The 15,515-nt window shown below is 43.2% G+C and overlaps 1 protein-coding gene across 1 annotated transcript in view; it reads right to left on the reverse strand.

Annotated features, from left to right (window-relative positions):
- TMEM255B (transmembrane protein 255B) overlaps positions 1–15,515 on the reverse strand; it is a 68,739-nt gene that overhangs the window by 32,732 nt on the left and 20,492 nt on the right. The window contains exon 4 of the mRNA XM_059466493.1: positions 5,639–5,728. Coding sequence (XP_059322476.1) covers positions 5,639–5,728 — 90 coding nt within the window. The remainder of the gene's footprint in view (positions 1–5,638; positions 5,729–15,515) is intronic.

Here is a 15,515-nt window from a genome sequence, read left to right on the forward strand (position 1 = left end):
TATAGGCCCCTTTAGGTACTGGATGGACTCAGTCTGGTTTCCATGGAGCCGTCTCCTCTCCAGGCTAAACAACCCCAGCTATCTCAGCCTGTCTTTGTAGGAATGGTGCTCCATCTCTCTGATCATCTGTGTGACCCTTCTCTGGGCTTGCTCCAAGGAATCCATGTCCTTTCTCTGCTGATGAGGACTCCACAGCTGGATGCAGCACTCCAGGTGGGGTCTCACTCGAGCAGAGCAGAGGGGCAGATCACCTCCCCTGACCTGCTGGACATGCTGCTGTTGATCCTTTTGATGGTATATGCTATGCCATGCTATTACATTAATGAGTCATACAGGATGGAAATGGAATTAAAAGTAATTAGGTGTAATTTTGTCTCATGTGGCAACATGGAGAACACAAAATGCTTTTAGAGTTGTTCTCCAGAGAATCTACCTAATTCAATTCCAGTGAGAAATTATTCTTTGAGTCGTATTAGACATGGAATAAAACTATTTGTTTTTTTCTTCAATTGGAAGGCCAACAGGCTCGCTCAGAACATTTTCAAATGGCTTTTAGAGGATCTGACCTGCAGTGTGCAAGACTGTGGCCTGTGTTATGTGCCATGGGCTTATGAAGCCACCCCGTAGTAAAATGCAGCAGTGGCCAGCAAAGCTGCCAGTCACCCCTGCTGCAGTCCTTGCCTGAGTGTCTGTAACTGCATGAGAAGCTCCAGAGATGGGAAGGGGTTGGATATCCTCGGCCACTGCACATTCAAACACCACATGTAGCTGCCGGCTCCTGAGGGCACACACGGCAGCACCGGCATCCTCTGGCCCAGGCCTCAGAGAGCAGCGGGGAGCCCTCAGTCACTGCTGGGAGCCCTCAGCCACTGCTGGGAGCCCTCAGCCACTGCTGGGAACCCACAGCCACTGCTGGGAACCCACAGCCACTGCTGGGAGCCCTCACTCACTGCTGGGAGCCCTCAATCACTGCTGGGAGCCCTCAGCCACTGCTGGGAGCCCACAGCCACTGCTGGGAGCCCACGGCCACTGCTCAGAGCCCTCAATCACTGCTGGGAGCCCACAGCCACTGCTGGGAGCCCATAGATCACTGCTGGGAGACCACAGGACAATGCTGGGAGCCCTTACTCACTGCTGGAAGCCCTCAGGCCAATGCTGGGAGCCCTCAGATCACTGCTGGGCAGGGGTCTCTATGTCTCTGCCGGGGAACCGCTCTTAACACAGAAATCAGCAGATCTTCACCACATAGAACATGTTTATAATGTAGTTATTTGTTCACTAGGTTGGGGCTGCCAGCTTTACATTGCTTAATACAGCAGCTTTGGAGTTCTACCAACCAGAGCTCAATCTGCAAGAGCATTCCACAGATCAAAGACTCCATGTTCCCATTGCCTTGTCTCTGTGCCTCAGAGAAAGTGAGTTTACATAATGCCCATCTTATCGAATAGTATTTTGAGTTATGTATATAAAGAGAAGGCAAATATTTCAATTTAATTTCTAAATTACAAAATGGGTAGGTAATTACTCAGCGGATACACTTCAGCAGTCCACAAGCTGCACTCAAACCACATGAATGAAGATCTGAATCTAGGAATGTTTCAGTATCCTCTAGTTCAGCTAAGTTCATTCTCAAGTACATTTCAGGGCTTAGTACCTGACGACATATTCTTTTTTAATTAATTCCTTAAGCCATCACTGTCAAGAGGAAGAAACTAGGTCAGCTGAAAATGAAATTAAATCACTGTCACACAGAAGTGTCTTTGAAGAAGAGGAACAACTTAACACTGCTTGGTTTGGTGTGCATTTTAGATGTCACAATGGACAAGTAACTCTGCCTTCCAGAGCACCCAGCTTTTTCTTCACAGAATCACAGAATAAACGCGGTTGGAAAAGGCAATTTCTTCCCTTCACACCTGGATTTCTTGCTGTTGGCTATTTTAGGTTCCACCTGGAGCACAACTGCAAAACTAAAGATCATATGGCAATGGTCAAGGCTTGCAGTCATGAATAGGAGATCATAGCTACTGCAGAGAACCTGTACCTGCGGTGGGACAGGGAATCTCCCTGTGTGGTAGGAGGACATTGTTGAATGATCTCCATTAGAACAACTGGACTGTTCTCATCCACTAAACAACAAAATGTCTGAAACAAACACAAATGCACATAAATTCCTTTAATCACCATATTTTTCTGAAATAACATCACTGCACTTTAATTTCAACTTTGATTTATTTTTCTTGATTCTGGTTTGGTTGTTTTTTTCTTTTTAAGGTGAATTATATCTGCATTATTTCTTAAATAAGCTACTGCTATTTTAAATCAAGCTACATTTCCTTCAGTGTTTTTAATTTTATAAATGGTGTGATCCAGACCTTTCTATAAAGCAAAGTAAGTCTTAAATAATTTAAGCCTCTCTTTTCTGAAATACATCCATTTCCTAGAAGAATTTTCGTCAATTTCATGCCTTCTTGGGAAGGAAATAAAACAGAGGAAACTATTTTATTATTCTATTCACAGTTTTATAAAAGCAGGAGAAAATGTGCAACAATAATTGCCTCCATTCCACTGCAGGCACATACTAAGAAAAATCTGCAATTATGTGATTTGTCCTCTTCACATCCTTTCCAGCTCAAATGAAGCTAAAAATAAAACAAAAAAGGGGGACACATTTCTTATTCCGAATTGATGTGAAAGATGCTGTATTTGTAGTCAGTCTGAAGACTGCTTGGCTTCAACTACCATTTCTCACAAAAAGTTGATGGCTTTAGTATAGGCACCTGCTCTGACATTGAATTTGTCCTTTCCATGACTAGAGGACAGTTTACTCCAACTCTTCAGCAGTTGTGCCCCAAAGGCAGTGGACAAAATGGCAACAGCACAAGCCAGGACTGAAAAAGGCTGGTACTGCCTGTAGCAGTGGACTAAATGTGGTGTTGCTGCTCTTCCTGAAGGAAATGAGCTGTGATGCAAAGAGGATGTAACACAGTGCCAGTGACACTGTAGTCTGCATGGCACGTGTTCTTCTGATAAAGCCCTACCATTCCTGTAAATTAAACTGGGAGCACACTTACACTATCATCCCTACAGACCTTCCCAGTTGTGTTAGTCAGAGAAACTTGGTGATGTACACCTTTACTTCACCTGATCCTATCAAGTTCCTTATCAGACAGAGGAGAATGAGTTGAAGGGAGTATGATCATGCTGAAATGCAAATTAGTTTTCCAACAAATAGTGCTACTTAGTATTTCTTTGCTCTGTCATAGGTGAAAGAGACAGCAAGATACAGATGTGACAAACAGAACTAGGCCCAAGTGTAAACAACTGGTCATGGATTTCCATGAAGCCTGTCAACTGGTTGTCACAGACATTTTTTCATAGAAATCCTTTCTTTCAGATTTCTGCATCTTCTGGGAAGCAAGGGCCCCAGAAGAGAATGTAAACAATTGTTATCAGCTGCTGTGAAATGCAATAGGATGCACCTGTGATTGGTTCATGTTCCATGTTTTTAATTGAGAGCCAATCACAGAAGCAAGCTCGAAAAAAGATCCCCTGGAGACAGAACTTTGTTTGAGATTCTATTCTATTCTTAGCTTAGCTTAGCAAGCCTCTGCAACTTCTCTCTTTGTTCTATTTAGTATAGTTATAATGTATTATATATCATATATCAAAAAATCCAGCCTTCTGATCAAGAAACAAGATTCTCGTCCTTCTCTCTCACCCCAGCGACCTCCTCAGGTCGCTGTAATAACTGGTCATGGATTTCCATGAAGGCTGTCAAGATGTGACTGAAGCAGGATCATGTTACCGGGTTGTACAACTCCAGCACTCCTGGGAATGGATGGAAGGTGACCAGCCCCTTCTACCCTCCAGCTCTGCACAGGAGATGCAGTCATACCCAATCACTGACTTACCCAGATACAGAACTGCACTCCAGATTGTAAAATGCTTTTTTCTTGGGTGGGTGCAATGACTTTGTGCCTTGGTGTTCTCTTACTGAAAACACCTAGAAAGGGGTGAGGCGCAACGGCTGTGTCTGTGCTTGAGACTGAGCACACAAACTGTCCCCTGACACAGGACCTCACCTCAGAGAAGCTGTGTCTACCCTCAGCAGTGGGGGGCTGTGGCTGCACAGCTGCACTGCAGTTACAACGTGTAAGACTGCACAAGTGCCATCTGAACACTTCCTAATGATCACATTAAATCAGGACAGAAACAAGTCAGGTTCCTGGGAAATTACAGAATCACAGAATCCTCAAGGTTGGAAGAGACCTTCAGGATCATACAGTGCAATCATTAACCCTAAATCACCTTTACACCATATCCCTAAGTGACATATCCAGATGCCTTCGTGGACTTCCAGAAATGGTGACTCTGCCATCTTCCTGGGCAACTTTGTCCAATGCTTAACTACTCTCTCAGTATCCAATCTGAACCTCCCCAGGCTCAAGTTAAGGCCAGTTCTTCTCAAACTTGCAAGTGGGTCATGGCATAAAAGACTGACCTTCACCTCACTGTAACTTCCTTTCAGATAAATAACCTCTGCTTCTCCAGACTAAACAACCCCAGTTGCCTCAGCCTCTCCAGGACAGGTCCAAAATTTCAACAAGTATCAGTGGTTTTCCAGGGCACAACCACTGAATGTTCTGGAGCAGGGAATCTAAATAGGAATTTGCTCCCCTCTGCTTTTAAGCAGCTCCCATGGCAAGGCTCCCTGGGCCTTTGCTAACCAGAACAGTTAAATCAAGTATCATTCAGACCAGCTACAGGGTAAATCCAAGAAAAAGCAGGCCACTTTGGCATCATGCAGGGTCTGTATACCACAAAACATGACTACAATCCAGAGCATTTACCCATGCTCACATTGCACACCTCAGCTTTTTACACCAATAGATGTTTTTTGTCTTGTGTCATGCATATGAAGCTCTGAAACACACATTTGGTTTAAAGCCCTCTTCAGTAACACTAAAATATAAATCAGTTTATAACTTTTTGCTCCAGGTGATCTAAAGCCTAATTATTCTGAAGTATTTGCTAACAGAAATTCAATAGGGTCTCACTGATGCCAGTGGAGTTATGCTGCCCCTCAATGAACATAAGCAGAAAGATGAGTGACTCGTGGTATTTCATAGCAGAGAGAGCTTGTATACTATCATGCTGTATTATTTAGTATACTCCATCTGACCTCTAATGTCTGTTAACACATATGACTACTTATTTCCTGATGATTTTGGAAATCAAAGCTCAATTAAATCTACGGTTTTGACTGATTTTTTAGGTATTCTATCACAAAAGATAGAACAGCAAACAACACATTTCTAACATAAACTAGCATATTCAAATCCCATCAGGTGAGGGTGCTCATCACTGGTTGCATTCCAAATCCTTACTGTGCCCAAAAAGCCTTTGTACAATAGGAAACAAATTCTGGTAGTGGTTGAAATGTCTTCCTTTTCTAAGCAGATACACCTTTTAGCATGCCTTTCATGACATCTTTTATATCACCTTTCTATTTGGAATCTCCACCAAGATCTATCAACACCCCTAATATACTGCTAAACATAAACCAAAAGAAAATATTTTCCTGCTAGAAATGACATAACTAATCAAAATTGAAAGATGACAAAATCAGTGCACTTACTATGTGTCGTGCTGCGAACACTCCATCAACTACTGCACAACAGAAGGCTGCCACAACACCAAAGCTGATAAACACAATGGAGGCCACCAGCTGAGAAGAGAAAAATAGATTGAGCAATCTTTTCAGTATAATTCCTTAAATAAAACAATTACACTAGTATTTCTAGTATTCTGAAATTATGGTTCCTGCTGCTGTAATTCACTTTAGATCATGTATCAGGATGACAGTCATACACTAGTAAAAAGGCAGACATTCTTGATGCTGAGTTGACAGACCATCAAGCCTACTAGAAAAGTTTTAATCTTTCAAGACAAAATTAGGTCAGCTGCAAGAGTTAAATTCAATGGTGATTTCTTCCAAATCAACTTACTTAATAAAATAGCAGTGCTTCCACAGGGACATGGTAAAAAGTAATCTTCCTGTTGGCATACATAAATCCTTGGAGCTTTACTACATGGTAGTATTTCATATCAATAGATAAAGGCATCTGTAGTAGGTTAATAACTAGCCTGTGAATGATCAGAAATCCTTTATCATCCCAAATAGCTTATGCCACAACAAAATCAGAGATTCAGAGGACTGGTACCTGTGGAAGGGCTGGGGTGTGCTGCCTTGGCCCCCACCCTTGTTGGAGTTTGCAACCTGGCCCTCAGTCTCACAGTGGACAGAGCAGAGCACAGCAGAGCTCAGTGAGTGTCCCAGCTGCAGCACAGACAGCACAATGTCTTCATCAACCTACTAGCCATAGCTTCAGACCTCCTTCTACCTCCCAAACTGCTTCATTCATTAAGCACTGTTAATTCTCTCTCAACAGGACTGCACATGGTGCACAGCTGGAGCACAGCTCTGGCATAAGCAGTGGTGGTATGGAGGGCTGGGGGGAAAAGGCTGTACAGGTTGGGCATGCTGAGCCCCTGCTCTCTGTGCTGCAGCTCTGACAGCAACTGCAGGGCTAGAACAACCCCAGACACCATGAGCTCCTGCCCAATTCACTGTGGAGAAAGCAGAGCACTTGGAAAGAATGTGGAATGCATCTCCACCAGGGACCAGTCAGTGTGCTGCTGGCACACACTTCTGAGGTGACACTGGCTTCTTCCAAGGCCACATCTGAAGGGTGCAGTGCTGTGAGCCAGGTGAGACAAAGCCCTGAAACACCAACTGTGCACTTGGCAGGGCACTCCCCTGGATTTGCTAGCCCCAGTGCCATCAGATGAGGGAGAGAACCTGACAGTTCTTCCTCTCCCAGATTAGAGGATTTTGTGATGCTGGGGACTCTGCATCCTGAGTTTGAAGGAGTGAGTTCCTGCAGGTGAACCTAATATGCACTATCTGGCTGTGCTTTTTAATACAATGTAATGTATACTACTCATGTCTCTGGCATTTCTCAGGCAAAGTCCCAAGAGGAACCCCTTGAAACATCCTATATGTTGATTTTAATTTACAACAGTATTAAGTTATAGTTAATAACAACAACAGATTAGAAAAAAGTTCTTGAACACTGACAGAACAGCATTCTTTTTTTGATAGGGCACATCAAAAGGGATTCAGTTAAGAATGTGGAACCTTTTTGTTATTTACTAGTTATTAAATGCTCCTTCACAGCATGTATTCCTGAAATGCCTAGATACAGATTACAAAAATTGTATCCATACAGTTCATATATCCTTTTGCCTATACAAAATCTGCATTACCTAGATGCCATTTTCACAAATTTATAAGGCATCACTAAATCACTTGAAAAATTGACTCTTTAGCTTGTGTTAGGTTAAGAACAGCACAATGTGAATCCTCCCAGGGGATGCAGCATTGTTGATTTTCTCAAAAATATTTATATTGGGCAGGTAAGAAACTACAATCATACAAGCCCACAGCTTGGATGCACAGATCAAAGCAGTATCACCCACATGGAGGTAAGAGCTCTTGGAGAATTCACAAAAAGTACAGTTTAAAAGCAGAAGAATCACAATGCTTTCTGACACACTCCTTAAATCTCCCCTCAGCTCATGTCTCATACAGTCAGAGATGAGCCAGCACTGACATAGGGATTGCTGTGGAATTGGAATCCTCAGCATGGGGAGAAAAGGGGCACACACAAATGTGGCTGAGGTAGATGGTACTGGCTGATCTTGGGAGCCTGCTGCATTCCCCCTGCAGCCAGCTCCCTCTTGCTGAAACCCTAGGAAAACACTGTTGGCTGCTTCAGGCTTCAACCTCTGCTATCCCATGGCTCTCCAGGGTGGAAGGTCATGTCCCATGAATCTGGTTGTATAAAGATCTTGGCATGCAATTCATCAGATTGAGAAGGCTGTGGACTCCTATCACTGCAGGGTAGAGGGCTGTGCTGCCCTGTGGCAGCTGCATTTGCTGTAGATCCTGGTCTCTTTATTTGAAAAAACAGTAGTGTTTAAAAGTTCTGATTAAGCCATTATTGTCTGATACCTCTATCTTGTTTTTCAAGTCATAGCAGTCAAATAATTACTGGGCTAAGCCAGGTGTTTCCAAATTGCCTGAGCTCAAGATGAATTTAATGAAAGCTGACCTCAAGGTGGCTTTTCATTTCACACACGAACAATTTATTGATGATCTACAATCCCCAAACCAACATTTTCCACTCATTGAGATAGCTTAAATCACCTAATGAGTGTGCTGGCCTTTCAGTTTCACCATATAGCCTTAGGAGACCACATAAAAAGGTGCAGTAAATCACAGTATAGAAAGGAGCTATAGAAAAAAGCTGAGGAGCTTTGCACTCCTCAGTCATGTTGGAGAACATCTATGCTTCCAAGGAATTGTGTGCAAGTCAAAGGTTTACAGCCTGCTGTTCCTATCCATAACTACTAGCAACTACTTCAGTGAGCAGTCCCTTCAGAATCAATTTCATTTCTTGACTGAAGTAATATTTATCATGATGCCAAAGTGGCAGAACATGACACTGAGAGCTTTTTATGACTGAAACTGCCTTATATACATTTGAACCACAAAAGAAGTGACAGTACAAGAGCACCACTAAAAAATTCCTTAAAATAAAATTATAGATTTATATTCTCTCTCAAATCTCTCACTGCTTATTAAGAAAGTACAAAATGAATTACTTCTGAAAATTGCCAGGACAACCAAATGAAGAGCTGTTGCAAATTCAAAAGCTAATTTTCCTGAGTAGTAGGTGATTGGTGGAGCAGTGAATTCACAAGCCTAGGACTGTCTAGAAAGAGAAGAAATGCAACTCATTTAAAGATAGAGAATGTTTGCTGACAGGTATAAGAAATAACACTTTAAAGAAAATAAATACTGATCCATCACATCATCTTATCTCCATTTTCAACAGCATTATGTTTTGTCAAGACAGCTATTCATTATTTATAGCAATATATTTGAACAGTTATTCAAGAAACAGTTTTGCTTTTGCTATTCCATTGATGTGCAGCCAGGCTTCTCTCCAGCTGTTGCCATCAGAACATGTTTACTCCTGGCTCTTGTATAGAATACAATCATCTGATTATTTAGAAGGGAGACGTAAAACCAGCTATTAAACACTGAAAACTGTACTGTGTGGGCCTAACAATCAAACTCAAAAGGCGGTTGTTTAACAGAGGGGTTTTAGCAAAAAGGAGAACAAAACAGCACATGGAACGAGGGAGTTTTGTACACAGTGTTAACTAAAGAGCTGTAATCTATCTTCAGTTGTGTCACAGAACTATGAAAATGCTCTAAAAAGTAAAACCAGTGAAAGGCTGGACTGCTAAATTCTTGCATACCGGCTTCTTTCAGAAAAGACTTGCATTTTTTTTCAGAATTCACCTGTCTTGGAGAACCTCCTGTCCTTCAGCAGGCATACAACACCACTGCCTGCACTATCACCCTCCTGCACAAGTGAGAGTAGTGAAGGCAACAGGGGACACACAGTGGCCAGAGATGCTGGTCACAGACTCTTGTTCAGCTGCCAGAAATGCACCTGGCACAGGGAGATGGCAGCTACGTATCCCACAAGGATTCCCCTAAGAGTTGGCCAGAGAGCAGAGCCAAGAGGATGTTTGAGTTTGATGAGGCCAGCTCAGCTGCAGGCACACTCTCATGTACACACTGCACACAAACATTCACCTCAGGTCCCCAGGCACACTCTGTGCTGAATGACACACTGATGGTGCCACATCCCTGGTGTGACACACACAGACCTGCAGCCAATGTTTGCCAGCAGACCCACCCAAAACCACGTTGCTCCTCAGCAGAAGCACATGCTGGCTACAGGCTGGCACCTGTCTGGCTGTTTCCAACAGCCCTGTGGATACTTCTGGGAGCTAGCTACACTCTCAATTCTGGCATATCCCTGGTTTCCTCATCATTCTAATTTAGCCTCAACCTATCCTCAACCAAAGAGCACAACTTCTCAGGTAATGACAGTCATTTCTAGCACCAGATGCTGCGTGAGATGCTTCCTTCTCTTGATCTAGACCAAGCAGATATGAGACTGAAAAATGCATGGATTTTTGTTCTCAAAATCACCTCGGTACTGGATGCAGGTTGCATTACATCTAACAGACTCACTTCCCTCATGCTAAATGGGTACTTCTGCATTGCACAGCCTCCAATGTCTCCAAGCACTGAGCTGTTCATCAAGCCTCCCTGGGATTCTTTTTCAGGCAGAAAAGGAATCAGAATTATCCTGACTGATGTAAATTGACAACCACTGCCACTCAATATTTTTTGCTTTACAAAGTCAAGTCTTTGCAAAAGGGGGTGTAAACGTAATGCCACAGATTTGTAAAGACCTTTTTTATTCCCACACAGGTTCAAGTATTTGGAAAAGAAATGCACGGGGCAGTTTGTTGTAGGCTGCCCCTAACATTATATTTCTCAAACTACAGTTTAATTCTGTGGTCCTTTTTACTGGTTGGATTTCCCCATGACCCTAAGATCAGAATTGTAGTCTTAAATAAATCTGCTGCACTTTTTCAATGCGGATGATGATGATGATGATGATGTAAGAGTAGAAGTTTACAAAAACTCATATCACAAATCCAAAACAGAGAATGATTTTTCACCCTGGTTCAACCAGGGAGCTGGAACAAACAATCTCAGCCAGGAGCTGCATCTGTTACCATGGTACCTCAGCAGGTCTATAGATTAATGGCCTGCAAAATTAAGATAATTAAACTCATTGCATTGCATTGTATTTCAGATGCTGCTGTCAACTAAGCACTGCCTGTCTTGTGAAATGGGCCTGTATGTAACTACTTTAATTGTGAATTAATTTTCTCTAATTGGAATGCCCTCTCCTGTGCAGCTGCTTCTCACACAAGAGCCAGTTCTTTTTCCTGCCCTTAGAACAGATGTTTTGCTGCTGTGATGAAAATGAAGCACAAGCAAGACTCCTACAGTTTTCACAACTGAGATAATTAGGAGGTTTCTCACTAACCAGGTAATATGCTCCACAATTTATAGCCTGACAACATACTCTTTCCATAGGCTGGTTCTTAAATAATGGCATGGCTGTAATTGAGGCTCTGCTGGAGGGTTGTCACACCACAGGAGATGGGATCACATCATGTTTGTTATTCATTAATGCCAACTCCAGTCATAGCTGTGCACTGGTTACAACCACAAGAATTCATAATGGTGAAAAACTTTCATGACTGCCCAAACTATGTATTCCAGTTCCTAAAGGAACCCTCCAAAAAATCTGGAGAGGAACTTTTGATATGGGCCATGTAGTAAGAGGACAAGGGGGAATGGCTTCAAACTGAAAAAGGGAAAATTTAGATAGGGTATTAGGAAGAAATTCCTTACTGTGAAGGTGGTGAGGCACTGGAATAGGTTGCCCAGAAAACCTGTGGATGTCACATTCCTGGAACTGTCCAAGGCCAGGCTGGATGGGGTTTGGGCAACTTGGCCTAGCAGAAGGTATGCCTGTCCATGGCAGGGGGGCTGGAATTAGGTGATCTTTTCAAGGTCCTTCCCAACCTAACCCATCCTGTGATTCTGTGATTGTGTTGTCGTATGTTTAGATTAAGTCTCATTGTTAGATCAAGTGACCAAACTAGAAACCTATGGCCTTTTCACAGTATTATCACTGTTGAATTCAGCAAGTCCAGTCATATTGTTCAATATTATCAGCAAAACCAAAGATCTTCAATTCAGATTTCCTTCCCTCTCTCTGTTGTAAATAGCACCTCAGGGCACAGACTTGAGCCTGTGTGATTGCTTGCTCACTGCCAACTCAAAGGGCATCTTCTTCCTCTATCCTTTGGTTCCCTTCTGTCCAGCCCTTTCTCCTGCTCTCTGTCCCAAAGGGCTGCATCCCTTCATCCCAGCTCCTGTGCCCACCCAAACACACAGAAAGCCAGTGAAATTCACTCCACAGGCAGAAACTACTGATTCCCTCAAATGAGTTAAATCAGAAGACTGCAGAGAGAGATGAGCACTACATTCAGTGCAAATGAGAAGGTGACACCATGTAGCCATGACAGAAGGGAAGGGGCAGAAGTGCTGACAGCAACTAATAGATTATTTCACCTGTTCCATGTAATTTACAGTCCTAGGGATTATCAAAGTAAAAGCTAGGTTTTATCTGTAATGAATAAATCATAAGGACTGGGGTTATTTTGTTGTTTGTGGTCAAGGAGACTTTTGTTTTACTGCCTGTGAAGAAGTCTGCTGTTTCCCAGTATCGTGTCAGGTATAATTAGGAAAAATAGCAACATGAAAAGGCCAGTTGGTGTAACACAGGCAGGAGAAAAGTCCCGTGAGACATTTAAGCAACCTCACATGCATAAAAAGGTCGAAATAATTAGATAAAAAAAGGGAAAAGAATACAGAAACCACATGAGAGGTATAAATTATTATGCCAAAAAGAAAAAACAAGATCAAAATCCACTTTCAAAATTAAAGTGGCATTTTCGTTTGGAAAATGTATCTTTTTTTTTTCCTTTCCCCACATCCTGAAGGGGAAAATTGTGAAAGGCAGGATTTGCAATATCTTTTGTTATACCTTAGGTAGTCCACAGTTAATTTTTATCAGACATAGGCATGTAAAAAAGTAGGCACATTGTTTTCCTCTTTTTCTCTTCCAGTGGTACTGCTGCTCAGCTTTTGTAGATAGTTCATGATTTAGGCTACACACAATGGCAAGGGACTGCAGAAGTATCCAAGGATGGGAAATGTGCAGCAGGGTGACTGAGCAGTCCTGGCTCTCCCCCAGCCCAAGCAGGTTTATGCAGCACAGCTGAGTAAGAAAAGAAAGGGTGTAGGAAAATGTTCCTCATTTAGAGTCACCAAATGTGGTGGTGTTCGCAGGGGTCCCAGGACGAGGGAAGAGATGAAAATCTTGACTCCATGTTTCAGTAGACTGATTTATTATTATATATATTATATTAAAATAAAATTATATACTGTGTTTTGCGGAGATAAACAAAACTCTGCAACTTTTGTGAAAGTTGTAAAGCCGGTATATTTATTACAGCACTGGAGGCATTTGGGAATTGTTCTCTTGAAATGACATGTGTACATTTGGGAACTCTAGATCTCTTTTTATCTCCCTCTCAAATACATATGCATGCAATTTCACAATAGGTTCATACATATTCATTCTACTGATTTCGGTGACACTTGCTACTAATTCTTCAGAAGGAACTCCTGGGTCTGGTTGCCCTGCTCTGTCTGCCCCTCCTCTCCCTCCTTATCTCTTGTCTTTGGCTGAAGCAGTCCCTCCAAGCACAGGCCCTTCAAGAGAACAGGCAGTCAGACTACACAGTAAGCTACAGACTTAACTCAAATATGTACATTCTACTTAAATCAAAATGGATTTCTACCTAGGAAGATTTCCACTCTGCCTCAACTAAACTATACTAAAAGCATAGAAGAAAGGATTTAATCAGAGGGCTAGCAAGGAATAGAAAGGAAAGGAATGATAATAAAATCTTGTGACTGCTCACAGCCTCGACATAGGTGGTTGTCATTGGTCATCAAGTAAAAACAACTTCACATGCTGGGTAAACAATTCTCCAAATCACATTCCAAAGCAGCAAAGCAAGGAGAAGCTGAAGCTCTCAGCTTCTCAGGAGAAAAGATCCTAACGAAAGGATTTTCCATAAAATATGTCTGTGACAAAAGGGAGCACAGGTCCTTAGCCTGCTTACTCCAGCTCCTAGAGGCACACACAGACATCTTTAAGACAGGGACTACTTTACCGATCAGATGAACAGACTGCTCAAGTTGCTGGGAACTTTTCTTGTACCACTTGCTGTGGCAGCTTGTTATGGAGATAGGGGAATGGAGCATCTGAGCACACTCACACAGACCTGGGGTTGTGTGATGGCTGTGCTGGGTCCCATGGCAGGAGGGCTCACCCAGGGCAGGAGGGCTCACCCATGGCAGGAGGGCTCAACCCATGGAGGGAGGGCTCACCCAGGGCAGGAGGGCTCACACATGGCAGGATGGCTCACCCCATGGAGGGAGGGCTCACCCAGGGCAGGAGGGCTCACCCATGGAGGGAGGGCTCACCCATGGCAGGAGGGCTCACCCAGGGCAGGATGGCTCACCCATGGAGGGAGGGCTCACCCAGGGCAGGAGGGCTCACACATGGCAGGAGGGCTCACCCAGGACAGGAGGGCTCACCCATGGAGGGAGGGATCACCCAGGGCAGGAGGGCTCACCCATGGCAGGATGGCTCACCCCATGGAGGGAGGGCTCACCCAGGGCAGGAGGGCTCACCCATGGCAGGAGGGCTCACCCATGGCAGGATGGCTCACACATGGCAGGATGGCTCACCCCATGGAGGGAGGGCTCACCCAGGGCAGGAGGGCTCACACAGGACAGGAGGGCTCACCCATGGAGGGAGGGCTCACCCATGGAGGGAGGGCTCACACATGGCAGGAGGGCTCACCCAGGACAGGAGGGCTCACCCATGGAGGGAGGGCTCACCCATGGAGGGAGGGCTCACCCATGGCAGGAGGGCTCACCCAGGACAGGAGGGCTCACACATGGAGGGAGGGATCACCCAGGGCAGGAGAGCTCACCCAGGGCAGGAGGGCTCACCCAGGGCAGGAGGGCTCACCCAGCCAGCTTTGCTTGCTATTTCCCTTTAGGGCATGAAAGCCCATAGTTCAAAACTATCTCTAGAAAAGTAGCATGGAAACATTTTGCCCTAACATTGTACTGTCCAAATAAAAGGCTTGTATGCTAGTTCTAATAGTTCCCTGATCTAGGTCTCTCTGTTGTTTTCACCCTCTAGAAATGTTGTCTTGAGCATTAATCCTTAACTTATGCCAAGGCATTTGCTTTACTCTTTCTATAATTCATCTTGTCTTTTTTTTCTAACTTGAAGAACATATGAAGACACAGTTTCTGTGAAAAACATTATATGAAATAAAGACAAATTTTCATATATTTTTGTCTTCAAGCAATGAAAGATTGGCAGGAATTCAATCAATAGCCATTACGAAATATGAAACAAAATTACTGGGAAAGGTTAGCTGATTAATACATTCTTTCTTCTCTCATAATCTAATATCAGCTACAAAACCAGACTTAAAATAGCTAGGAAATTATTTCAAATTGTTTTAGCAAAGCAAATCTTTACTAGAATGACCATTCTACAGAATAAAAACCTATATCAAGAAGCTTCTGTGCACTTAAGAATTTGAAACTGGAGTCACCATTACATTGCAATCAGAGAATTAATATGATTTATGTGTAAATGAACACATATTAAATTCAAGATAATTAATTCACTGATGAGTAAAATGCTTGTCTTGATTCAGTTAAAAATGCCACCACTGATGATGCACTATCAAGTCTCCTGGGATTTTGGTAGAATCTGATACTTCACTGGAGTCCAACAGATATTATTAAAACAATTTTCAAAAAAATGAAACAGAACTGA

Source organism: Ammospiza nelsoni, chromosome 2 (assembly GCF_027579445.1).
Source record: "Ammospiza nelsoni isolate bAmmNel1 chromosome 2, bAmmNel1.pri, whole genome shotgun sequence".
Classification (NCBI taxonomy): Eukaryota; Metazoa; Chordata; class Aves; order Passeriformes; family Passerellidae; genus Ammospiza; species Ammospiza nelsoni.